This window comes from Euleptes europaea, chromosome 13 (genome assembly GCF_029931775.1).
Source record: "Euleptes europaea isolate rEulEur1 chromosome 13, rEulEur1.hap1, whole genome shotgun sequence".
Taxonomy (NCBI): domain Eukaryota; kingdom Metazoa; phylum Chordata; class Lepidosauria; order Squamata; family Sphaerodactylidae; genus Euleptes; species Euleptes europaea.
The window spans coordinates 25,457,116-25,483,143 of record NC_079324.1 but is presented as its reverse complement, the minus strand read 5'-3'; the positions used below and the strand labels follow the sequence as shown (position 1 = coordinate 25,483,143).

Below are 26,028 nucleotides of genomic sequence, written 5' to 3'. Positions count from 1 at the left end.
GCAACCTGTGAGGTAGGTGAGGCTGAGAGAGCTCTAAGAGAGCTGTGACTAGCCCAAGGTCACCCAGCTGGCTTCATGTGGAGGAGTGGGGAAACCAACACGATTCACCAAATTAGCCTCTGCTGCTCATGTGGAGGAGTGGGGAATCAAACCCGGTTCTCCAGATCAGAGTCCACCGCTCCAAACCACCGCTCTTAACCACTATACCACGCTGGTGTAGATACAGTTGAGGCGTAACACTCTTATCAAGTATATGATTCTGATTATCTGAAGAAAGGGGCTCAGCACCACTGTATTCAGATCCGCCAGCACCTCTGGCATTAGTTCCCCCTTAAGCATCTAAAACTACAGGCTACTTTTAGGAAGATGAATTTTTAGTGATTACAAATCACATTTGGGACATGAGGAAGAACAGCCAGTTGGCCTTTTTATGAGTCAGGTACTTGAGAAGTAAAGGAAATAAGTTTTTTTCCCACAGCATTCTGTGATCACAACAGTAAACAGGCTTTATTTAATCAGTTTTTAGAATTCAATCTCATTTTGAAGTATTTTTAGCACTTACTGGTAACTCGGCGCTTCTTCTGGGCAATGTTATCAGATTTATAACTTTTGAAGCGTTGTTATTTATTATCTTCCAGTAGGCAGCCGAGTGGCACCTTCTAAGGAATATGTCAAGAGCCAGCTAGGCACATCAGATGATTCCTTCCTAAATAAATGAAAAAAAATAGTATTTTTTTTTCATTTGCCTGGCTTGAAATGATTTTCTGAGAAAGAGGATTTTCAGCATATGATTTCCTCTGTTTGTTTGTTTGATTGAATTTTGCAGAGAGTTTTAAAATTCAGAGGTTTACCATGATGTTTAAACAATTATCAGTGTGTGCATCCCAAAATGCTTTGCATTTACAAATTGGAAACTTCTTGCATCTTTCAGTTTGCTTTTTTTCTGTTGTAATGTCGCAAAAAGACAGGTTGACAAGCATCTGGCTGTGTACAAATGCATACATGTATTCCAGTTGGGCTACAGGATTCTCAAGAATGTTGTCTTCGAAGGTGTATGGTTTGCTTTCATGCTTCTATCCAGAATATTTAAGGCTAGCTTGTATCAACGTGTTCCCCCACCCCAACTTCTATTCCCTGGTGAAGAAGACTGGAAATTTATTGGGTAGAAAATTTCCCAGAAAAAAAATTCTAGACCTTCCCCACACACACAGGAAAAATTTCCATTTGCAAAGATTAACTGGTAAAATTAATAACTATGGATAGGGTTGCCAACCTCCAGGTACTAGCTTAGGGTTCCCAACTGCCCGCTCATGGCGGGCAATCTACCGCCCATGGTTCCTGTTACCCGCCCACTCTCAACCATGGGCAGACGGAAGCTCCCTAGGTGACCATGGGTAGCCATCCACTCTCATCCTAACCTACCTCACAGAGTGGCTGTGAGGGTAAAATGGAGGAGCGGAGAAGAGGAAAGAACCATGTACACTGCACTAAACTCCAATGTGGTGCTAGTTTGGTGTAGTGGTTAAGAGCAATGAACTCTAATCTGGAGAACCAGGTTTGATCCCCTACTCCTCCACATGAAGCCAGCTGGTTGACCTTGGGCTAGTCACAGTTCTCTCTGAGCCTTCTCAGCCCCACCTACCTCACAAGGTGTCTGTTGTGGTGAGAGGAAGGGGAAAAGATTGTAAGCCAGTTTGATTCTCCTTAAAAAATAGAGAAAGTCGGCAGAGAAAAAACCAACTCCTCTTCTCCTTGGGGGGAGGGGAGGGCTAGCATGCAATGAGTTCACAAGAAATATCCAGCCGGTCTGTAAAATAAATCCAGTGAAACAGGAATAAAAAACCCAAGTCAGAGAAGCTGACCTGATGATTGATAATATTATGTACATTCTTTAACATGATGTTGATTTCAGTAAGGGGAAATCATCCATGACTTGATGATTCCACATCCTCTGATGATCTCATCTTGTGGCTTCCCGTAGAGGTCCAGGAGCTTAATGTGCAAGGCAGTTTCCTCAGGAGCCTTGTAATAAATGTCATGGAGTGTGTGTGTAGGGAAACGCACTAACCTGGCCATCAAAATGCTAGTGTCTGCCCAACTAGTAGAAGAGGAACTGACAGACTGTTGGTGTCGTCAACGCTCAACCTTGATAATGATCCAGAAGGATGCCATGATAAATGGAATCCCAATACAAACATTCTTATCTCTGAGCCCCACTGATTTATTCCCTGGGTGACATGCTGATCTCCCTGACCTTTCCCACCCTCCATTCCAGGGATACACTGTCGTTCCAGAAAATCCTACAAAAGAAGCCATCATTTTCACACATCTTTTCTTCACTGGGCTTCAGCCCTATGGCAGTGGAACCTGTCTAGTATGCCAGAACAAATATCCCACCCCCACCCCTTCATGGCAGCATTGTACAACTGAGGGAAAAGGGTGATTTATTTTTTTTCTGGGACAGCTGATTTTCCCTTCAGGCTGTCGAGAAACTGGCGTATTTAGAGCAAAGCACCGTCATAACTGATACACTGATCTGTCCTTCATGTACAGAATCAGTCTCCTGTTCAGTATGGTTTGTGTAAAAGTCTCTCAGGATATCTAATTGCGTGTGATGGAGAGGACAATTTCTTTCTTGATTCTTCCATCTACATTTTCTTTTTTTTACCCCCCCCCCAAAAAAAATCCACCCCTCTTGTACTGATCTGAGCGAGAAAAGACAAAGCAACCAGCTTCCAAATATATCAGGGGTTACCAAGGTGCACCAGATTTACAGACTGTGAAGGCGTTCCCCTGGCATATTTTTCACGAAGCTCATTAGTTTGCAGTGCAATGAAATGACTAAGTGGCCTAGGCAGTACCCTGTAGCCATCGGTGCTGGCATTCCTGGATTCCTGATTGTATGGAGAGTCTTCATGACGACACCAGTTCTTTCTGGTGTGCTTGAGTGACCCATGTCGTAAGCTATCTCAGACGCAAAACAGTCACTGTACGGACGTGGCCTTCACAGGGGGATGGCAGCACATTGACTGCCCCCCACTTTCATGCGGAAAGATGTTTGTGGGCTGAGTTCTCGGCGCTCCGACTAGTGTTGCCAGGTCCCTCTTCGGCACCGGCAGGAGGTTTTGGGGCGGAGCCTGAGGAGGGCAGGGTTTGGGGAGGGGAGGGACTTAGAGTCCAATTGCCAAAGCGGCCATTTTCTCCAGGGGAACTGATCTCTATTGGCTGGAGATCAGCTGAACTCTGTAGTGTGGGTAAGGCTGCCTCCTTGCCCAGGAAGCAGTGAAGGCAACGCAAACAGCAAGTTCTAGCAGCAACCCTGGAGCAATTAATAGGTTCCTGGCAGTTTACAGCTTACTAAAGAGCTGAAAATATTAATTTTTCCAGAAATTAAAGAATGCTGGAATTGTTTTTTATATGAAATCCAAGCATTTTTAATTGCTTTACGAATACATAAAAAGGAATCAAAGCAGGAGAACCAAACATACTGCATGCAAAATATAAACATATACTATCTAATTACACATTGCTTGGTTTCATGGGAGATGCAGTGTTGGAAAATCTTTAAACCGTTTAGGGTCATTGCAATCCTTATTTGCTCTCCATCTCAGCCCGCTTCCTTAAACTCAAGCCATTGCATTGAAAGAAACATCTGCGTAATCCCAGAGAAACCAAGGGAATTTCCCCAACAATAACAAAAAATAAAATCAGTTGCATGGATGTCATAACGTCACTGCAAAATCTTGCAAGGTTGACGCTGGAAGGAAGGCTGAAGAAGATCCAATTGATCACAACAGATGACTTTCACTAACAAGTGGGACAATAATAATAATTTTTAGAAAGAAAATCTAAGTGGATGGGAAGGAGATACTCTTTCCTAATTCTGTAATCCTAGTCCTACGATGTTGTTTATTGGAGGTCCTTGATGATAATCAAACTGTTATTAATATTTTTTTAAAAAAATTGTAATGTACCTTCAGTTTCGGTGAGAATAGCAAGCTACGAGTGTTGTTAAACGAACAAACAAACAAATAAGGTGTCCAGTATTTTTGTTGAAACCTGCCAACCCTAGCAGGTTGTGAAACCAGTTCCCCTGGAGAAAGTGGCTGCTTTGTGTGATGGACTGTATGCTGTTTGGTCCTGTTGAGATCCTGCCCCTTCACAGGCGCCATCCCCAAATCTCCAGGCATTTTCCATCCTGGACTCTCATCCCTATATTTGCCCATGCAGCAGGGCCAAAGAATGAGTTAGTTGCTTGGTGGACAGGGAGGTTGCTCTGGGACCTCCTCAGTCAAGCCCCAGAAACAGAGTGGTGGCAGCCAGTTAAGACCCTTGTCTGGTCCAGGGCCAAAGAGGACAGGAGGGAAGAAGAGGATGTATGGGGATTAGGGATGCCAGCTGTCTGCTATGGGCAAGGATTCTCTAAGAAGAAGAAAGAGAAGAAGAAGGAGAGTTAGTTTTTATATGCCAAGGTGGGGCTGATAGAGCTCTAAGAGAGGTGTGACTAGTTCAAGGTCATCCAGCTGGCTTCATGTGTAGGAGTGGGGAAACCAACCCAGTTCACCAGATCAGTGTCCTCCACTCATGTGGAGGAGTGGGGAATCAAACCCGGTTCTCCAGATTAGAGTCCAGACCTCCAAACCACAACTCTTGACCACTACACCACACTGGCTCCCCCAACCCAACCTGCCCTTGTCTCCGGGGCTGGCAGGAGAACAGTTTGTGTGTGGTGGGCAGAAACGACATTGTGCTACATTTCAACATCACAAACTTGCAAAAACCTGCGTCTGATATCAGTGCATCAGCCGACATGCTGGAAAAATCTGTTGTATTACCTTTCTGTGCTGGGTAACCATAGAGTTTCAAGAGTGTCAGCAGTTGTGCTGATGTCATATTTGGGTTTAGGCCTGGACGTGGAATTAACGCATAGCCTGACCTCAAGTCCTCCCCTTGCCCCAGGGGTGTCAAGCAGTGGCCTAGCATCCCTAGTGGGGATGGAGGGCTCCTTGGAAGAAACTCCCCATTCACAATAGAAGCCCCGCCTCTTCTATTGTGGTAGAGCTCTAAGAGAGCTTTGACTAGTTCAAGGTCATCCATCTGGCTTCATGTGTAGGAGAGCCTGCTTGGTGTAGTGGTTAAGAGCAGTGGTTTGGAGTGGTCGACTCTGATCTCGAGAACCGGGTTTGATTCCCCACTCCTCCACATGAGCGGCAGAGGCTAATCTGATGAACTGGATTTGTTTCCCCACTCCTACATACGAAGCCAGCTGGGTGACCTTGGGCTAGCCACCGCTCTCTTAGAGCTCTCTCAGCCCCACCTACCTCACAGGGTGCCTGTTGTGGGAAGGGGAAGGGAAGGTGATTGTAAGCTGGCTTGATTCTTCCTTGAGTGGTAGAGAAAGTCGGCATATAAAAACCAACTTGACTTTTTCTTTCTTGCAATTTCTTGCAAAAAAATTTGGTAAATTTCAGGTCCAGGTTTATTGGACCCGATATTTGGGGGAAATCTAAAATAAGCCAAATACCCATAGATATTCCGTTTTTTTTTTTTAAGTTTTCCAGAAAAAAAATTAGGTCCATTTTGGCCTACTGGGATTTTTTTTAAGCTCCTGCGGGGGAATTTTTAGAGTTTCCAAATTTTCAGGGTAGCTACAAGGTACTCTCCTTGCATGAACCCCAAAGGTTGCTAAAGTTTAGGTCAGAGGGTCCAGTTTTATGGGGCCCCCAAAGGGGTCACCCTCTTCTCCATAGAAGAACATTGTGAAGTTCACAATAGAGAAAGAGGGGAAAAAAAGCTCCCATAGGGTTCCCATAGAGAAAAGCCTTGGGAAAGCCGAAGGCCGAATAAACCGAATACCTATTCGACTGATTCGACGATCGGCTATCCGGCTTAAGCTTTATTCTCTATTTCAATATTCTGCCCCAAATAAACCGAGAAAAAGCCGAAATGCCTTTTTTGGGGGGGTTATTTTCAGGTCGGCAAACCCAATATGCACAGCCCTACTTGCGACAGCAAGACTTTAAACACTGGCAGTGTACTCAGGATAAGCATTAATGTGTTAAGCAACATCAAGTATGTGCTACCAATGCTCAATTAAGTATCCATCAATTGAGACCCAGGTTGTCCACCTTTTTATAGCTGGCAGTAGGGCTGTCAATTCGGTTCAGCCCGAACTGAAAATCAGCCGAATTTCCCTTGATTCGGCGGTTTTTAGTTCGGGAGGAACCGAACTCAAAACTGGCAGGCAACCGGGGGGGGGGGCGAATTCAGCGAGTTCGGGAGTTCGCGAATAAATTCGGCCAATTCGGGGCCGTCAGTAAGCAGCATAACCTTCAGTAAGCAGCATTCTCCTCCCCCGGCCAATCGGTGGCCAAGCTGGGTCTTCTTCTGGCCAATCAGTCAGGATTGAGTACTGGAGGAATCAGCTGATGTGCGGCCGGCCGGGGAAAGAGAGAGAGAGGGAAATCCTCATGTGTGTGTGAGGGGGTGCTTGTGCACATTTGCTCCTTTCCGTGGCTGCAGGGGCGCATTTTTTGGGGTACAGACCCCAAACTTTCAGGGAATATTCAGACAAGTTTTCTTAAGAGACCACCCAAGTTTTGTAAACATTGGGTCAGGGGGTCCCGAGATATGGGCTCCCCCTTTTTCTTTCCATGGCTGCAGAGGGCGCATTTTTGGGTGTGCCAACCCCAAACTTTCAGCGGAGCATCAGACAAGGCTTCTTAAGATACCCCCCAAGTTTTGTAAACATTGGGTCAGGGGGTCCTGAGATATGGGCTCCACCCCTTTTTCCTCTCCCCCCTTTTCCATTTTCGTGGCTGCAGGGGATGCTTTTTTGGGGGTGCAGCCCCCAAACTTTTATCATAGCTTCAGACAATCCCTCTTAAGAGACCACCCAAGTTTTGTAAAGATGGGTTCAGTGGGGGCTGAAATATCGGCTCCCCCCTTTTCTCTTTCCGTGGCTGCAGGGGGCGCATTTTTGGGTGTGCCGACCCCAAACTTTCAGCGGAGCTTCAGACAAGGCTTTTTAAGAGACCACCCAAGTTTTGTAAACATTGGGTGAGGGCCCCCCGAGATATGGGCTTTCCCCTTTTCCCTATTGGGATGAATGGATCACCCTCGAGAGATGCATACATATGGATCTTATATTGGATACAAATGGAATCATATTGGATTACCCAGCCTCCCAGCCCCTCGTGCTGGAACAGAAGACAGCCACAGTAAGACCCCTTTGGGGGCTTTAATCTATAATTTTTCTTTTCTGTGTGTGTGTGGGGGGGGAAAGCAGAGTCTGTGTGTGTGTGTGTGGGGAGGGAGCAGTTTCTGTGGGGGGGGGAAGCCAAAGGGGGCTTTTGCCGGTTCTGCCTGGGGTGTGTGTTCCCCCTCCAGTCTCTCTCTCCCTGATTTGAGGGGGGGCTTCATTTTTATTCTTCAGGTTTTTCCTCATTCATAAGATCAGTTAGGTTATTTTGATGCTTGCTCAAAACTGGTTTTCAAATGGTGACTTAAAGAATGCATCTGCCTGGTCCCAAGTCCAATGCAAAAGGAGAAATTCCACCCCCTCCTGCTCATTATGCATAGCTAGCTGCCTCTGTCCCTTTCCATGGTATGCAAACTCCCAGGTGTCAGGTGTTGCTTTGCACTGTTGCAAAGGTGTTGCATTGCATGCTTGTGTTGCTTTGCAGTTGTATTGTTTTGCAAAATTCTTCACACCTGCCCCGCCCTTTGCATGTTTGCAAAGGTGTTGCTTTTCAGTTGTGTTGCTTTGCAAAGTTCTTAGCACCTGCCCCGCCCTTGCTCTCATCAGCTGTTTGTCGGGGCTGGGAGCTTTGTGCGTGGGCGGCAAGCTCTGCTGAGAGATGCACATTAAGGGTGGGGGGACCCCTTTCAGGGCCCATATCTCAGCCCCCCCTGACCCAATCTTTACAAAACTTGGGGAGTCTTTCAATATACGTCCTTTGAAGCTCTGCTGAAAGTTTGGGACCTCTAAGCCCAAAAATGCCCCCCCCAGAGCCGCGGAAAGGTGCGATTGTGTTTTTAATGGCTTTATTCGGCCGAATTTTTTTTCCGAACTTTGAATTCCCGCCGAATTGAACGGATCCGAAGTGGGGGAGTTCGGACTTCAGCACGTACGGAACCCACAAGGGCTAAATTCGGCCGAATCCGAACTGTACCGAATTTTTTTTTTTTTTACAGCCCTAGCTGGCAGAGCAGGAGAGGAGACTCTGTGCTGCTTTAAGTAGGGAAGTGGCATAATGTGGCCTCATCTTTCAGAATGCATGAAAATCTGAATTACACACTGGATAAATGACAGCAGACGGAGGACCTGCATCCTTTATTACCATTGCCACATTCACACTACTCTGGTTTGGAATGTGCTTGCATTTAATCTGTTCCTGGCAGTCTCTTGCTAATGCTTTACAAATCGCACATTTTTACATTCCCTCTGCTAATTCTGAATAAGGAGGAAAAAATAGATCTCCCCCCCTTCGCTTGATAACAAAATATAAGGCAAAAATTCATGTCATTTCAAATTACAGTTGTGGTATGCATTGTTTTAAGAGCCTTTGCTGTCAGATTTTTGATAATGCACCATGTTACCTTTACTGCTGTGTTTGTTTGACAGTAGGATGGAGTGCAGGGGTACAAGTAGCCTGAATGTATGCTCAAAATATTCCTGGTGTTTTCTACCTCTTTATTCTTACAAATGTTTAGAGTCTAGGGCCATTTATGCAAGGCTGTTTCCCCGTGGTCACCCCTGCCAAATGCTTCGAGGCTTCCTTTTGATTATGCATGTCTTTTCCAGCTGTCAGCGGTCGCCTCATTTTTCCTACATTTTCCGGATTATTGCTCAAACAGCATCCGGAAAACATGGACAAAATGTGCGGGGAGAGTGAGGTGACCTCTGACAGTCAGAAAAGGTGTGCATAATCAAAAAGATGCCCCGAAGCATTCTACGGGGGTGACTGCAGGGAAACAGCCCTGCATAAATGGCCTAAGTGACATTTAAGCCACTGGATCTACCATTGTCCGGAAAACTTACAAAATGAAACATGGATTTCCCAAATGTGCCAGGTGCTTCAATCGTGCTAATGCAGCTTCCTTGCAATTGGGAACTTTCACACATGCTGAATCATTCACTTTCAATGCACTTTGCAACGGGATTTGACAGTGCGAAATGGCAAACTCCACTTGCAAATGATCGCTAAAGTGCCTTGAAAATTGATTGAAAGTGCAAGATTCCACTTGTGAAAGAAATAGCCAGAGGAAGGGTAGATGAGAAATTGCTGCTATAATATGTTGCCTGCCAAACAGGTTTGTCAGGAGGATTCCAGCAGCTTTAGGCAGGACCACTGACATTGAGGTGCTAAAGGGACACAGTTCGGAGGGTCCTGGTAGCTTGGAGAACTGGGCAAGGTTACCGCTGGGGTGCAGCTAGAAATCCAGCTGCCTCTGAAGGGAAGGGAAGGGAAGGGAAGGGAGAGCTGTGTGACTTTGGTCTTGCCCCTCTCTCTCATCCTGGCCTCCTTCACACAATGATGATAGGACAGTGTATGCTGCCTTGAGCTCCTTCGAAAAAGAGTAAGATATAAACGTGAAGAATGGAATGGCAGTAGTGTAAGCTATGCATTAATGGAACCAACTAGTAGCCTGTTCCTTGGGTACTAGGGTATTGTTGGAGGAAGGGGAATGGATAGGGTTGCCAGGTCCCTCTTCGCCACCTGCGGGAAGTTTTGGGGGCAGAGCCTGAGGAGGGCAGGGTTTGGGGAAGGGCTTCAATGCCATAGAGTCCAATTGCCAAAGCGGCCATTTTCTCCAGGTGAGCTGATCTCTATCGACTGGAGATCAGCTGTCATAGCAGGAGATCTCCAGCTAATACCCGGAGGTTGGGAACCCTAAGCATGGAATGCAGCAGCCTGACAGAAACTAAGCAGATGTGGGACTTGATGGGAAACCTTCTAGGAACCTTAGTTACATCCCCTTGAGTTCCATGGTGAAAGAAAAGCAGAGTATGAATGTAATAAAAAAGGTTGATAGTAACATTTCAGTCATATGACTTGTTTTCTTAGGATGATTGGGTTGTGTTGGAGTGAGGGCACCCTGTGTCTTTGGTCCTTAATGACTCTCAGCAACTCTGACTGCAGTTATTTCCTAGCTGTAGAAACTTTCAGCATTGCATTGCACCATGGCTATACTGTCATAGTCACAAGAATCCCTTGATACTTCTGTGTTTCATACATGGAGATACTATTTGTGGAGTCATTCATTACAACATACGAGATCGCTCCACAGGCTTGCAGAGGACTACTGTGTGCTCTAGAACCAGTGTGAGCACAGAGGTCATTGGATTGGCACAGAGAATGTTAATAGCCTGATCCTTCAATAGCCAGCGTGGTGTAGTGGTTAAGAGCAGTGGACACTGTTCTGGAGAACTGGGTTTGATACCCCACTCCTCCACATGGTGTAGTGGTTAAGAGCGGTGGACTCTTAATCGGAAGAAGCAGATTGGATTCCCCACTCCTCCACATGCAGCCTGCTGGGTGATTTTGGGCAAGTCACAGTCCTCTCAGAATACTCTCAGCCTCACCTACCTCACAAGATGCCTGTTTGGGGGGGGGGGGGAATTTGAAAGCCACTTTGAAACTCCTTTTGGTAGAGACAAGCAAGGTATAAAAACCTCCTCCTCCTCCTCCTCCTCCTTACACTTGTTAAGGGGGAAAGTTCCTCTGTGTCCAGCAGTATGTATTCCCAAGTAAGTGTGAATCGGTATGCAGATTTATGGGGCTGTTAGATACAGCCGAAATGGAACTGGTCTCGGTTAGCACAGATAGAAGAAGAAGAGGAGGAGGAGTTGGTTTTTATGTGCCGACTTTCTCTACCACTTAAAGAAGAATCAAATTGGCTTATGATCACCTTCCCTTCCCCTCTCCACAACAGACGCCCTGTAAGGTAGGTGGGGCTGAGAGAGCTTTAAGAGAGCTGTGTCTAGCCCAAGATCACCCAGTTGGCCTCATGTGTAGAAGTGGGGAAACCAACCTGGTTCACCAGATTAGTGTCCGCCGCTCATGTGGAGGAGTGGGGAATCAATCCCAGTTCTCCAGATCAGAGTCCACCACTCCAAACCACTGCTCTTAACCACTACACCCCGCTGGCTCCCTTAAACCTGTTGAAATCCAGGATCTGGAGGCCATGTAACTACTTGGGGTTTTATTGGTTTCATTTTTTGCAATTTAAGCGTATGGTGTAGTCTGCTGACATTTAAAACTGACAGTGAGGCCTGTAGACAAAAACCGATTCCCAAAGTATGGTATCAGGCATACAAAAAGTGTTTAAAAATATTTTCCCGCACTGTAAAACCCTAATTTTGCCAGACTGGGATGAGTCTCTACTTGTGAGATTCATTGCAGGATATGGCCCCCTGCACTTAATATTGGATTTTTTTTAAAAAAATCATAAAGTTGTGTAATTTCCTTTTTATAGAAGCAATATTCTACCCTGCATACTGCGATCGGTATTTTATACAGTTTCTTCTACTAAAAATTGAACAAGCAATCCAGTGTGCTAGGACGGCACTTACTTCAGTAATTCCGATGGTCCGTCAGATTCGATAGACCAATTACACTCTATTGACTTATCAGCTGGTAGCTTAAATCGCCAAATGGGGGTGCTTGATGTAACCAACCATTTTAATTGAACTTCTCTTAAGTCAATGCAGCAATTTATTCAGTTATTTAATAGAATTGTTGTAGTCCTGCATTCGGAACAAGAACTTCAAGGCAGCTTGCACAAAGTTCATCATGAATCAAAATAAAACCTCAAATTATGTTTCAAAAAACAAAACAAAACAACACACAAAGTTGCTGAGGCCAATCAAAGCAGAACAATAAGACAGAATAAGGGAAATCTGAAAATGTACCAGGTTCATACCAATCACAAATAAATATTATTTTTTGTTTGCAAAATATTTAAATTGAAAGTATCAGCAGAAATCCATATCACAGCAGCTGTGAACTCTATGAAAAGAGCTTCTTTGGCCCCTAAATTCTTGCTTTTCCTCTCAGCCTTGTCCTTTCCAGTTTTGTGTCATCGTAACTACTAGCATCCTGTGTTAAAATGAACAGTGGTAAAATGAACAGTGCATACATGACTAAACCCCTTTGGATTACTTCTGGGTCAACAGATCGCTTGTAACACTAATCCCAGATAGGTAGAAGCATTTGGGATTTGAGGGGGTGGGAACATGTGATCCATCAGACCAGTCTCCAAACTATGGTTTCATTGGGTGAAATCGCATAGTCGCTTTAGCCTCCTTTATTCCCTGTTTCAGCCAGGATTCAGCCAGGATCGACCGCATGAGTTTCGCCAAATGTGCATTCGATCCTGGCTGAAACAGGGAATAAAGGAGGCTAAAGCGACCGTGCGTTTTCACCCATTGTGTGTCTGAAAGGAAGTCCGTGTTTAGTCCTGCATAAATTTCTCCCCAAGGTTCTATTGTAAATCACCATGTTGAGTTTCTCTACCACCCTCGGTGTGAGTGCTCATTACACTGAAGTGCTGTCAATCTTACAGTAGGCTGTTGCTAGATATTGCACGCCCAGTCTTATGTCTCAGCATGGCCGTTTAGGAGAGAGGGGGAAATGATTTAAATGTTCCAGACTGAGTCAGTTAGATTCTGTTTTAAACTATCCGCTTTATTGTAAAGCATCTAAAGAAACTTTCTCATTTTTTTTATTTACATGGCAGCCTAAAACAGCTCCGAAAAGGACCTTTGGATCCATTACAAATGAGCAGGTAAATATACACAAATAATAATAATAATAATAAAAAAGCGGGAGGAACATTTATTGGGAAAAATGTGTAAAATCCCTTTTGATTTTTAATGTGCACCATTTTGTCAAGGTACATTGCTGGAACTGGCCCTTATTCCAAATTTTGGGTTTATGACTTGGAATCTTGAATTTTGAAATGTGTTTTTAAAGGCAAAATGGTATAAAAATAATATCCATAAGAGATCTATATGTGAGTGTTTAATATCATGTCTCACACCTTCCATTTTCTTTGATGTTGGGTTTCGGGGATTATCTGGTTTACGTATGCATGTGACACATTTAATCTCGTTTAACCAGTTATAAATGATCTACAGCATAAATGCATGAAAGACCACTGAGAAGGCCTGCATTTCAAGATGATTCCACAAGTGACAAGGAAGAATCCTGTGGTTTACTCAAGTGGCTCAGCCACACATGCAGATCTTCATTTGAAAGGGCTGTGGCTGAATGGAGAGCACATGTTTTGCTTCCAGAAAGCCCCAGGTTCAATCCCTGGAATCTACAATTAATGCATCTCAAGTTACTGAGAAGGACATATTTCTATCTATGACCCTGCAGAGCTCCTGACAGAGTAAACAGTAGATAGATCAAAAGTTGTCTCTGCGTACAGAAAATCCCAGGTTAAACACCTGGCATCTCCAGGGCAAAAAAACCCCTCAGGTACTAGGTGTTGGGGAAGCCTATTATCTGCCCAAGATCTGTGTGTGTGCTAAGTGACATCAAGTCGCTTCTGACTCATGGTGACCCTATGAAACAATGTCCTCCAAAATGTCCTATCCTTAACAGCCTTGCTCAGATCTTGCAAATGGAGGGCCATGGCATCCTTTATAGAGCCAATCCATCTCTTGTTGGGTCTTCCTCTTTTCCTGCTGCCTTCAACTTTTCCTAGCATGATGGTCTTTTCCAGTGACTCTTGTCTTCTCATAATTTGACCAAAGTATGGCAGATTTGTCTTTTTGACAGTCCATGTATCCATAACACTCTCCTCCAACACCACATTTCAAAGGAATCTACTTTTTTCCTGTCAGCTTTCTTCATTGTCCAGCTTTCACATCCATACATAGTAATAGGGAATACGATGGCATGAATTAACTTGATCTTGGTTGCCAGTGACACATCTTTACACTTAAGAATCTTTTCTAGCTCCTTCATGGTTGCCCTTCCCAGTCTCTATCTCCTTCTGAGTAATTATCCGGTAGTTGTTACTTTTGTCGTCTTGATGTTCTGCTGTAGTCCTGCTTTGGCACTTTCTCCTTTAACTTTCAGCAGTAGTTGTTTCGAGTCTTCACTATTTTCTGCCAGTAACATAGTATCATCGGCATATCCCACATTGTTAATGTTCCTCCCAGTTTTCACTCCACCTTCATATAAATCTAATCCAGCTTTCCTAATGGTATATTTTGCATGCAGATTGAAGAGACAGGGAGATAAAATATATCCTTGTCTGACATCTCTGCCAATTGGAAACCATTCTGTTTCTCCATATTCTAACCATCCTAACCATGGCCTCTTGTCCAGAGTACACCCTGGTTTATAGAAATTTAGATTGTATGGACTTGTAACATCTTGTCCAGGCATCTCTGTAAAGCACAGGTAACATTAATGGAATTCTATTAAAAATACTGTTACTTCTCTTTGCCAAATGTGTGTGTAAAGTGATGTTGCATTGCAGACAAACAAACCGAGTAGGGTTTTCAAGGCAAGAGATTAACCAATGTGGTTTGCCATTGTCCTTCCTCTGCATAGCGACCCTGATTTTCCTTGGGGGTCTCCCATCCAAGTATTAACCAGGGCCAACTGGGGTTGCCAAGTCCCTTTTCTCTATTGGCCGGAGGTTTTGGGGGTGGAGCCTGAGGAGGGTGGGGTTTGGGGAGGGACTTCAATGCCATAGAGTCCAATTGCCAAAGTGTCCATTTTATCCAGGTGAACTGATCTGTGATGGCTGGAGATCAGTTGTAATAGCAGGAGATCTCCAGCTACTACTTGGAAGTTGGCAACCCTAGGGCTGACCCTGCTTAGCTTCTGAGATGTGATGAGATTGAGCTAGCCTGGCCTATCCAGGTCAGGGCCTTTGCCAAATATTCCACTGTTACATTACACAGACTTTTACTAAGATGCCATGCATTGGATTTAAAGCAGCATATTTTCTGCCACTTTACCCTGAAGGAAAGGAAGCCCACTATGGTAAATAGCTTAGGAGAAGCAGCTGTCCATTCACCCACCCACCCCCGTTCTGCTTTGGTTACAAAGCCATTGGAATTCTATATGCTGCTTCACCCCCCCTCCCAAATTGGCAGGGGGGAAAAAACACAGCAGAAGCGGAGAAGGGGGAACAAGCTTCCCTCACTTCTCTATTTGCACACAACTTGACAGATGTGCATTGATTATTCTGTCATTAGCTTCTGCAACTACAACACACAGACTTTTAATTCATGCAAAGACGTACTCCATTTAGCTTTTCTTCAACAACCGCACATGACAAGAGACACATTTTCCCCCCATTACAATACATAAAATCTGATTTCAAAGAAAGCATAGCTTCAATGCACTCGCTGTCACTGGAAAGGTTTAAAGGGAAAGGGGGGACGTGGAATATAAGAACCCTTGATGAAAATTCTTCATGCCCTTCTTTATGGAGACATGGAATTGGTTAGCAATGGACAGTCTACCTGATGCAGGTTTTTAACTAGGAACGCACCACTGGAGACCAATTAGATGGCTATCCTGGGTTAAGGTGGTGCTGAGATCACACATGCATGTGTTAATCACATGAGAACATACAAAACTGTTTTACACCAAGTCAAACTATTGGCCCATCAGCTCTGTATCGTCCACTATGACGGGCATCAGTTTTCTAGGATCTTTGCCTCAAGGGGCTTACAGTGTAATAGGGCAATCCTAAACAGAATGACACCCTTTAAGATCCATTTGTTGATAGGCTTAAAGGTAAAGGTAGTCCCCAGTGCAAGCACCAGGTCATTACTGACCCAATAGGTGACATCACATCCCGACGTTTACTAGGCAGGCTATGTTTACTGGGTGGTTTGCCAGTGCCTTCCCCAGCCGTCTACAGTTTACCCCCAGCAAGCTGGGTTCTCATTTTACTGACCTCAGAAGGATGGAAGGCTGAGTCAACCTTGAGCTGGCTACCTGAAACCAACTTCCGTCGGGATCGAATTCAGGTCGTGAGCAGAGCTTTTGACTGCAGTACTGCAGTTTACCACTCTGCACCACGGGGCTTGTTAATAGGCTTAGAAGGGTATATATGTCTTCTTTGGATTTGCCTGTAAATTTGAATAGACAGGTATCAAATAAGGAGCAGCAATCTTGAAACAGGCAAGGAAAAGGAGGAGTGAAAGGAGTGAATGTGAATGCAGCTTCTCTTAGGTTTAGATTTCCTTGGGGGAAAGAACCCAAGGGTCTGATTTAAATCTACCTAAATGAGAGCCAGCATGGTGTAGAGATTAAGGTGTAGGACTAGGACCTGGGAAACCCAGGTTCAAATCCCCACTCGTGCCATGGAAGCTTGCTGGGTGATCTTGGGCCAATCACACACACACACAGCCCTGGCCCTGGTTAGTATTTGGATGGGAGACCTCCAAGGAATGCCAGGGTTGTGACATGGAGGCAGACACTAGCAAACCACCTCCGAACATCTCTTGCCTTGAAAACCCTATGGGGTCTCCATAAGTTAGCTGTGACTTGACAGGGAAAAAAAAAACCACATTAAAAATTAAGAATGTCTGGTGTGGAGAGGTTCTCAGATTCCAAGCCTTACTAGTTGGATTGTCAGATCTCTGGCACAGAGTTTCTGGGAGGCAAAGTTTACTTTCTCAAGGTCAGGACCAGAGTCTCTCAGTCACTATGCACACATTGTTTAAAACATGGAACAGTCTCCACACAGTCTGTTTCAGAACATTCATCATGTGGCTCACATACTTCTAGAGGGCAGGCTCCACAGGGTGGATATTTGCTGCAGTTCCAGGTTGGCAAAGAACCCTCTGTCCCCAGTGATTCTGGAAATCTGTCTTTGAAGGAACAGCCAAGAAGGCTGGTGGCAACTTGAGAGAGTCTTTGTTTGGCCTCTCCTTGCTCTTTACAGGGCTAAGAAAGCTGACTGGTGACACACGAAGACTTCAAAAATTCTGGATCTATCTTAAATGTGCCAGATTAAGGCCTCTGCTCCAGAAATAATCAATCAAGTAGGGTGTCCATAATTTATTGATCAGAGCATGAGGCTGTGTTAGCAGTAACTAATAGGAACTGTTGTGGAACCCACACTGTCGGTGCCGATCTTGATTGCTCAGATCCTGGATTTAAGCCTAGGGATTCCTGTTGATTAGCTCTAGAACTCAATTTTTGGATACCAGACATTATTATCTGCACACACCGAGCAACAGTAATGTATACCCTAAGCATGTACAAAACCACCCTTGCTTCACCAGTGAGTAACCACTCCATCTTTCACCACACAAACACTGCGATTAGAGCTGGAGTCCACCAGGTAGAGGATGTATGGTCCTTTTCACCTGTGGTGTTTGAGCTTTGAGCTTCTGTCATGGAGAAGCATTGTGGTGTATTGGTTAAAATCGATGGACTCTAATCTGGAGAACCAGATTTGATTTCCTGCTCCTCCACATGCGCGGTAGAGTCTGGAGAAACCGGTTTGATTCCCCACTCCTCCACATGCAGCCCGCTGGGTGACGTTGGGCTACTCACAGCTCTCTCAGAACTCTCTCAGCCCTACCTACCTCACAAGGTGCCTGTTGTGGGGGTGGGGAAGGGAAGGTGATTGTAAGCCGCTTTGAGACTCCTTTCGGTAGAGAAAAGCAGGATAGAAAAACCGACTCTTCTTCTTCCATTTGAGTCAGCGTGTAACCATTTTTAATGCACAGGAAAATCAGAAGAGAGACGTTAGCAATGAGTGTGCGTTCTGCCCAGCGTAGGTCCTATATTTGCACTGCACACTGCTTTGAGCACATGATGCATTCAGTGAAAATACCCTTGTCCGGTTTCAACTAGAGTCCCCACACACCAGCCCGGCACCTTACACTGGAGCTCTCTCTCATCTGGGTTTCAGGGGCACATAACCAGCAGCTGCTGGTGATCTTGAAAAGCAAATGGGAAATTGGATGCCCCTCATTGGTTTGTCATCCAGCCCCTATTTTTCACCCCCGCATCCTCACCACTCTACATTTATCCCTCCCGTCCTGGCGCCTGGCAAAGTAGGGATGGCACTGTTCCCTTTGGTGCCTGTCAGCACCATTTCCCATCACTCAGAGAGATTGCTATTGATGAATGCTAATCACTTCTTCCTCCTTAGGGGATGTATTTGCTGCTTCTTTCCCTTTTTCCTCCCCCTCCTTTAAAAAAAAAATCTCCATTCCCAGGCTTGGGTGCCCAAAGTGATACCATCTCACACGAATCGGATTTGATTCCCCCACCAGCAGTATTCAAACGTCATTTCTCCATGCCCCGCGCAGAGAAAGAGGTGCGTTGTGGTGTCTGTCTCCATGCCCACGCATCTATTTTGCTATAACAGGGGCATGCCGTGTTCAACAAAACCTATTTCGGGATCCTTATTATTCAGTGTGCAAATGTGATGGTTGCATTATTTTTAACACTCGGAATCTCATTTTCACTGCAGCCATGAAATGGGTGCGGATGAGAAGAGAAACACTGAATCACCTTGATCTTGATTTGTTTGTAATAATCGGTTGCAGCGTGGCCATTTCTGAGTTAGACCGTGCATTTAAAGGCACAGGGTTTAAATTTTGTGCAGTGTAAGCCTCTGCTCTTGTCTGTCTGTTAGCTTTTGTTTTTGGCCACTCATCGCTACAGGACATGAAAGAGGCAGATACATGATAAGAGAGAATGATCCATGATCAGGGGGTGGGGGCTGTGATAAACTTGACACAGAGCTTATGGTCCAAAGGTGCAGTTCATAATGTGCAACAGTGCTAGAATGCTTGGGGTTCACATAATGAGGTGGAAGATCCATGGTCAGGTGCCCCACAAGTTTAAAAATCCTGCTAATAAGCTGTGGACGGCTGAATCGGATCATGACTTCCCCCCACCCTGCAGCCTTTTCCTGATTCAAACTGACCTCTCTTTCTGGAGTGACCGCTTGCTTTGTGAGACGTAAACACATGAGTGCTAGCATAGTGCATGGATATTTTCAGTCGGGAGCAAATAGCCCGAAGAGGGGGCAATTTAAATAAGGGGAATGGCATTTGGGGCGGAAAAAGGTATTCCTTCCCTTCCCGCTTGGGAGGGGCTTTGATTTAGGGTTTTTTCACATTCCGAATCATGCACTTTCAATCCACAGTGCACTTTGCAGCTGGATTTGACTGTGGGAAACGGCCAAAGCCACTTCAAAGTGCTTGTTAAAGTACGTTGAACGTGGACTGAAAGTGCATTATTCAATACGTGTGAAAGCACCCTTAGCGTTAAAGCATCTGCTTTGCATGCAGAAAGTCTTAGGTTGAGTCTCCGGAATCACAAGTTAAAAGGATTCGTGTGATGTGAAACACCTCCGCAAGAAGACTGGAGATCCGTTGCCAGTCAGAATAGACAGTACTGACCTTGATAAGACCTTGAACAGTCTAATTCAGTATAAAGCAGCATCATGTCCTCAGCCAGAAGGACTCATCCTCCCTCTGTCACCCAGGGACTGCTGTTACAAACATTCCACACAAAAACAGAGAAACTGATGATGTTTTTCTTCCTATCGTATCTAGTTTGGTGCCTTTAGTGTCTGGATAGGGTCTGGGTATAATTGCAGAGCAGGACCATATAAGGAGTATTTAGAGCAGGGGTGTTGAACCCATTTGTTACGAGAGCTGGATATTCCTTTCCCTAGATTTAATAGCCACTGGCTATCCATCAACCACTTCACATTTTAAAAAGGGGAGATGAAATTTAATTTTTCCTTAACGCTATAAAGAGAAAAGTTGCCACATTTCTCACGCGGTTGACCGATCTATTTGACAGCACAGTATCTGCTTCTCAGAAAGCATCTTTAGCTGTTTTATCCAGGGAGTGATATATTTATTTTGTAAAATATTATTTTGTGGACATGCTAAAACAATGTGGGCTAGGGAGTGTATTTGATCCGGACAGCGTGAACATTTCTGTCCGAGAAGCTTCTTCTCTGTCATAGGCAAATTTTATGCTAGCCACCTAGCTAATAGGCTGAAAGCATGGATGGAGGACTCAAACATGCTCAATATGGATTGGGGGGGGGACGTTCTAGCTTGCACCATTGCTTCATGTTATCATCACTGGCCAACAAATACAAGAGAGCCGGATATGACATAAATGTCACTTGGTCGGGCTGGGCCATGCCTCGCCAGCCCAGATCAGGCCTGGAGGGGGAGGCTGCCTTGGCTGGCTCGTGGGCTGGATAAGGCTCTCATGGGGCTGGATACGGCCCGCGGGCCTTATGTTTGACACTCCTGATTTAGAGTATTTAAAGGGGAGGAAGGTTGTGCTGTGACCACTGCTTTCAGGCCAGGAAAGAATTCTATCCCTGCTACATTTAAGCCAGGGAAGGGAAGAAGAAGAGTTGGTTTTTATATGCCGACTTTCTCTACCACTTAAGGAAGAAGCAAACTGGCTTACAATCACCTTCCCTTCCCCTCCCCACAACAGACACCCTGTGAGGTAGGTGGGGCTGAGAGAGTGTGACTAGCCCAAGGTCACCCAGCTGGCTTCATGTGGAGGAGTGGGGAAACCAATCCAGTTCACCAGATTAGCATCTACCGCTCATGTGGAGGAGTTGGAAATCAAACCTGGTTCTCCAGATCTGAGTCCGCTGCTCCAAACCACCGCTCTTAACCACTGTACCACACTGGCTCTCACTAGAGATGCTAGTGAGGACGTATGAGGCTCCCATTATGAGGTCTTTCTCTCGCACACCTGCCACGGAAAGAGGCAAAGCTTTTAGATGAAGTATCATACCTTTCTGCCCTAGCATCTTAACTGGTCTTACAAAGAGGTCTTCATTCAGACAGTAATCTGTTTTCCAAAAATGATGCGGCTTTTCTTCCCTGTAAGGGGATTCCAGAAAAAAAAAAGATAGAGAACAACCCCTCTTCTATCCCCCCTGATAATAATCTTAAAGCTATTTCACACTTTACATTGCTTCACAGGCCAGCTAGCATTTGCTGCACTAAACATATAAAGTGTGAAGGGGGAGATGCTGGTCTCCAAACACTCTGGAGCCCCCTGTAGAAATGCTCAGTGGAGCTGCATTTGGCGACATTTAACTCTCTTAAAAAACCTCCACCACTCTTAGGAAGGAACTACACACAACATGTAGCCCCGTGAAACCTTTTACAGATGGATTTTAATTTTGTCTGTGGTAACCACTGGGGCTTTGATTTAAAGGGGGAGATCAGCCCATGGGGAGAGGCCTTCCACTCTTTCCCACTGGACTGACTTTCAATCAAAAGTTGACTCTGACGCCCCTCATTTCTTTCCCTGTCGGCCTAACGTGTCAATTGTCAGTGGGTAAATAGTTCCAGCAGCTGCATTGTCAGAAGAATCACAGAGCTACCCGGAACATATAGTCCCATCTGCAGTACACAGTGGGGGGAAGATTGATTCTTATAAGTCTCCCTCAAGATTGGAGCAGTTTTGTTGATAGACAACAGCTGAAATGGTTACATTTAACACTGTTCAAGATAGTTGAGTTTCTGTAAAAAATCTCGTTATCTCAAAGCATTTATTTGAAGGATGCTGTGCATTAGCATTTTTTTAACAGACTTCCTAGTAATTTCCACCACCCAGCAGCACTGGTCTCTGCCACCTTTCACCACCACAAATGTCAAGCCATTGGGGATTTTGAGAGAGAGATTCTTCTGAACTCCCTTCTCAGTTGAAACACCATGACCAAAGGAGGAGGGACCACGCAACACCGGGCCCCTCTTTGAATACAGATTCACTATGTAAACAGCTGGTAGCATCTGAATGGTAATTGAAACCCAAAAGTAATTTGTTTTAGTTCAATAAAGTCTAAAACTATCATCCTGTTTTACAGCAGAACTTAAACTTAAAGGTAAAGGTAGTCCCCTGTGCAAGCACCGGGTCATTCCTGACCCATGGAGTGACGTCACATCCCGTTTTCTTGGCAGACTATGTTTATGAGGTGGTTTGCCATTGCCTTCCCCAGTTGTCTACACTTTGCCCCCAAGCAAACTGGGTACTCACTTTACCGACCTCAGAAGGATGGAAGGCTGAGTCAACCTTGAGACAGCTGCCTAAACTTAAACTTATTCTCATTGATTTCAGTAGGATTTACTTTCAAGTCAGTGAGTGCGTGTGTGTGTGTGTGTGTGCATAGGAAATGTGAGTGTGTCCATTGTATACAAGATCTCTTTAATAATCTGCTCTCCCTCTTTTATTCTGGCTTCCAGGGTCAAAATGTTTTTGGACTCGACATTATTGAGACACCCGAGGGAGACAAGTGGCCCCAGCTGATAGTCCAGCAAATCCTCGACAGGGAACAAAAGGACACCTATGTGATGAAGATTAAAGTGGAAGATGGTGGAAACCCGGCGAGATCCAGCACTGCCATCCTCCAAGTTACAGTCACTGATGTAAATGACAACCGCCCGGTGTTCAAGGAGAATGATATTGAAGTCAGCGTTCCAGAGAACGCCCCCATTGGTACGTCTGTTTCTCAGCTCCATGCCACTGATGCTGACCTGGGGTCCAACGCCCAGATCCACTTCTATTTTGGCAGTCAGATCTCCAATTTGGCCAAAAGACTTTTTGCCATTGATAACACCACTGGCCTTATCACCATCAAGGAGCCACTGGACCGGGAGGAATCTCCAGTACACAAGTTAACAGTCCTGGCAAGCGATGGCAGTTCGACACCCTCGAGAGCAACGGTGACGGTGAATGTCACTGACATTAATGACAACATCCCATCAATCGATACCAGGTACATTATCAATCCTGTGAACGGGACTGTGCTTTTGTCAGAGAAAGCTCCACTCAATACTAAAATTGCCCTGATTACGGTAATGGATAAGGATGCTGACCTCAATGGTAAAGTTACCTGTTTCACAGACCATGATGTGCCATTCAGGTTAAAGCCTGTGTTCGATAATCAGTTTCTGTTGGAGACTGCCACATTCCTAGACTACGAGGCCACGCGGGAATATGCTATTAAAATAGTGGCTTCTGATTCAGGGAAACCACCCTTGAACCAGTCTGCAATGCTCCTGATCAAAATCAAGGATGAGAATGATAACGCCCCGGTGTTCACGCAGCCCATTATTGGACTCTCTATCCCCGAGAACAATGCTCCTGGCACCCAGCTGACCAAGATAAGTGCTACCGATGCAGACGGTGGACGCAATGCTGAGATCAGTTACATGCTGGGCTTGGATGCGCCCCCCATTTTCAACCTGGACCGCCGTACAGGCATTCTGACTGCGGTGAGAAAGCTGGATAGGGAAAAACAGGACAGGTATTCGTTCACTGTGCTGGCGAAAGATAACGGCATGCCATCCTTGCAGACCAATGCCACTGTGACAGTTTCTGTCTTGGACCAAAACGACAACAGCCCTGCTTTCACACACAACGAGTATAATTTCTACGTACCAGAAAACCTGCCCATGTATGGTACGGTTGGACTCATCACTGTGACAGATGCAGACTCAGGGGAGAATGCGGCAGTGACCTTGTCTATATTAAATGGCAAAGATAATTTCATTATCGATCCCCTCACTGGAGTCATAAGACCCAATATTACCTTTGACAGAGAGCAGCAAGGGTCTTACACTTTTCAGGTGAAGGCGGTGGATGGAGGAAGGTTACAGCGTTCATCAACTGCCAAAGTGACCATCAATGTCGTTGACGTTAATGACAACAGGCCTGTGTTTGTCATCCCTTCAACTAACTACTCTTACGATTTAGTTCCCACGTCCACCAGCCCAGGCTCTGTAGTGACTAAAGTTTTTGCCATTGACAATGATACAGGGATGAATGCAGAACTTCGCTACAGCATTATCGGTGGGAACTCAAGGGGCTTGTTTATGATTGACCAGTTAACAGGCAATGTTACTTTGAAAGAGAAAGTCATTTCATCAGATCATGGATTACACAGGCTGGTTATCAAAGTCAATGATTTGGGGCAGCCTGAATCTCTGTACACTATCGCCTTGGTGCATTTATTTGTGAATGAAACTGTCACCAATGGATCCTACATCCAAGAATTAGTACGCAGAAATATGGAAACGCCAGTGGGCCAGAACGTTGGGGATGGCGAGATAACCCCCCAGACCAACGATTACGTCAAGATCATCATTGCTATCATTGCAGGCACCATGACGGTAATCCTGGTCATTTTTGTGACTGCTCTGGTACGGTGCCGTCAAACACCCAGGCACAAGGTCGTCCAGAAAAGCAAGCAGAGCGGCGAGTGGGTCTCTCCAAACCAGGAAAACCGTCAGATCAAGAAAAAGAAGAAGAAGAAGAAACGCTCCCCCAAAAGTCTTCTTCTCAACTTTGTCACAATTGAAGAATCTAAGCCCGATGATCCTGGCCATGAACACATCAATGGCACTTTGGACATTCCGGTCGAGTTAGAAGAACAGACTATGGGAAAATACAACTGGGCCACCACACCAACAACCTTTAAGCCTGACAGCCCAGATTTAGCAAAGCACTACAAGTCTGCCTCGCCGCAGCCCACCTTCCAAATTAAACCTGAGACTCCAGTGCCCCCGAAGAAGCACCATGTCATTCAGGAACTGCCTCTGGATAACACCTTTGTGGTGGGCTGTGATTCACTCTCTAAGTGCTCCTCCAGTAGCTCGGACCCTTACAGTGTCTCCGAATGCAGCTGTCAGGGAGGATTCAAGACTCCAGGCTCTATCCACACCAGACAGGTAATAACAAGGGTTTTTTTTTCCTCCTTGCACTTCTTCCTTAACTCTCCTCCCACCCACCCCCACCCCCAACCCTTTTACTTTATCCTCGTCCTTTCATTTCGCTGTGCCTCTAGATTAAAAACAAAATCCTGAAATGTTCATGCTTGGCTGGAGCACTGAGAAGTAAACAGTTTGTGATTCATCAATACTAAAAGGACGAGAATGAGAATGAAGTGACTCTGGGCTGCGAGGAAATGTTGATTGCTGAACGAGTGTATTATGGGGTAATTCCTGTCTGCAGGTGGCAGTGTGGCACTTCTCGCTTCATGGAGTCCATAGAGCCGATTTACAGAACAAAGAGAGGTTACTGGCCTGTCCTCGCTAGCTAGCATCACATGCTCGGGAATCTAAGTAATCTAGGCCAGGTGGAAAGCAATAAAGCTTTGTAGGATCTGATAAGTGGTTCTTAATGCTAATGGAGTCTGGAATTGCAGACTTCATTTGGTCAGAGCTATACCTCAAGGTCTCTGAGAAACAGGCAAGATTCTCGCCTTTCTCCACCCCATCCTGCCCGTAGAAGGGAATTTGTGCCATTTTTCCAGGGTCGAAATATACCCTGCTATCTACGTTCCTAAAAGCTGGGTGCCTAACACAATCGACAACATAAAACAGCACTGAAGTTAATAGAGGAATGAATACACACACACACACACACACACACGGCATTGCAAGTACTGTCCAGCCTTTGCTGGTAAATGCACTGTAGATTGAGCTTCCCGCGCTGTTTGCTCCAGCATGAATAGCAAATGGATAAAGTGCGGCCGGAACCAATATCTAAAGGTGAAAATATAATAATAAGATCATGTTTTGCTTTTCAACTTGTGAAAACTAATGGATGGGGGGGTTTATCCCTCTAATTTTATTTGTGAGTCTAAAGAGCTGTGTTACTGCAATGGGACCAAGGCATCAGTGTGGGTGGTGACATCTGTCAGTCTTTGAGGGATTCTTTGTATGCTTCTAAGAGAGCCAGATTAAAGAATCTTGCCTTGAAGGAAGCAAAGTGTCACCGGCTGAAGCACCAAAGGCAAACTCAATTTCCCTTCACTATCATCTCCAGTTGGGTTGAGGTGACTTGTCCCAGAGGGAGCTTGATCTGTTCTCTTCAGAGAAGCTTACCCTTTGCCACGGTAGCTCAGGTGAAAGACGCCTACAAATACACCCTTCTTAACTTTTACTGTACCTTTTTACGGGTGTCGAAAGAGGAGTGTGGCTTTGTCCCCCCTTTTGTCCAAAATACAGTCTCCTTGTAA

General features: G+C 45.3%; 1 protein-coding gene across 3 annotated transcripts in view; it reads left to right on the top strand.

The window, feature by feature from the left end:
* The window catches only part of PCDH11X (protocadherin 11 X-linked), a 793,680-nt gene that overhangs the window by 59,910 nt on the left and 707,742 nt on the right, over positions 1-26,028 (top strand). For 2 of the 3 annotated variants that reach the window (XM_056859144.1, XM_056859146.1), the window contains exons 2-3: positions 12,745-12,792; positions 22,250-24,736. In XM_056859144.1, the coding sequence (XP_056715122.1) occupies positions 12,745-12,792; positions 22,250-24,736 (2,535 nt within the window). The remainder of the gene's footprint in view (positions 1-12,744; positions 12,793-22,249; positions 24,737-26,028) is intronic. The other variant, XM_056859145.1, reaches the window with a different exon arrangement.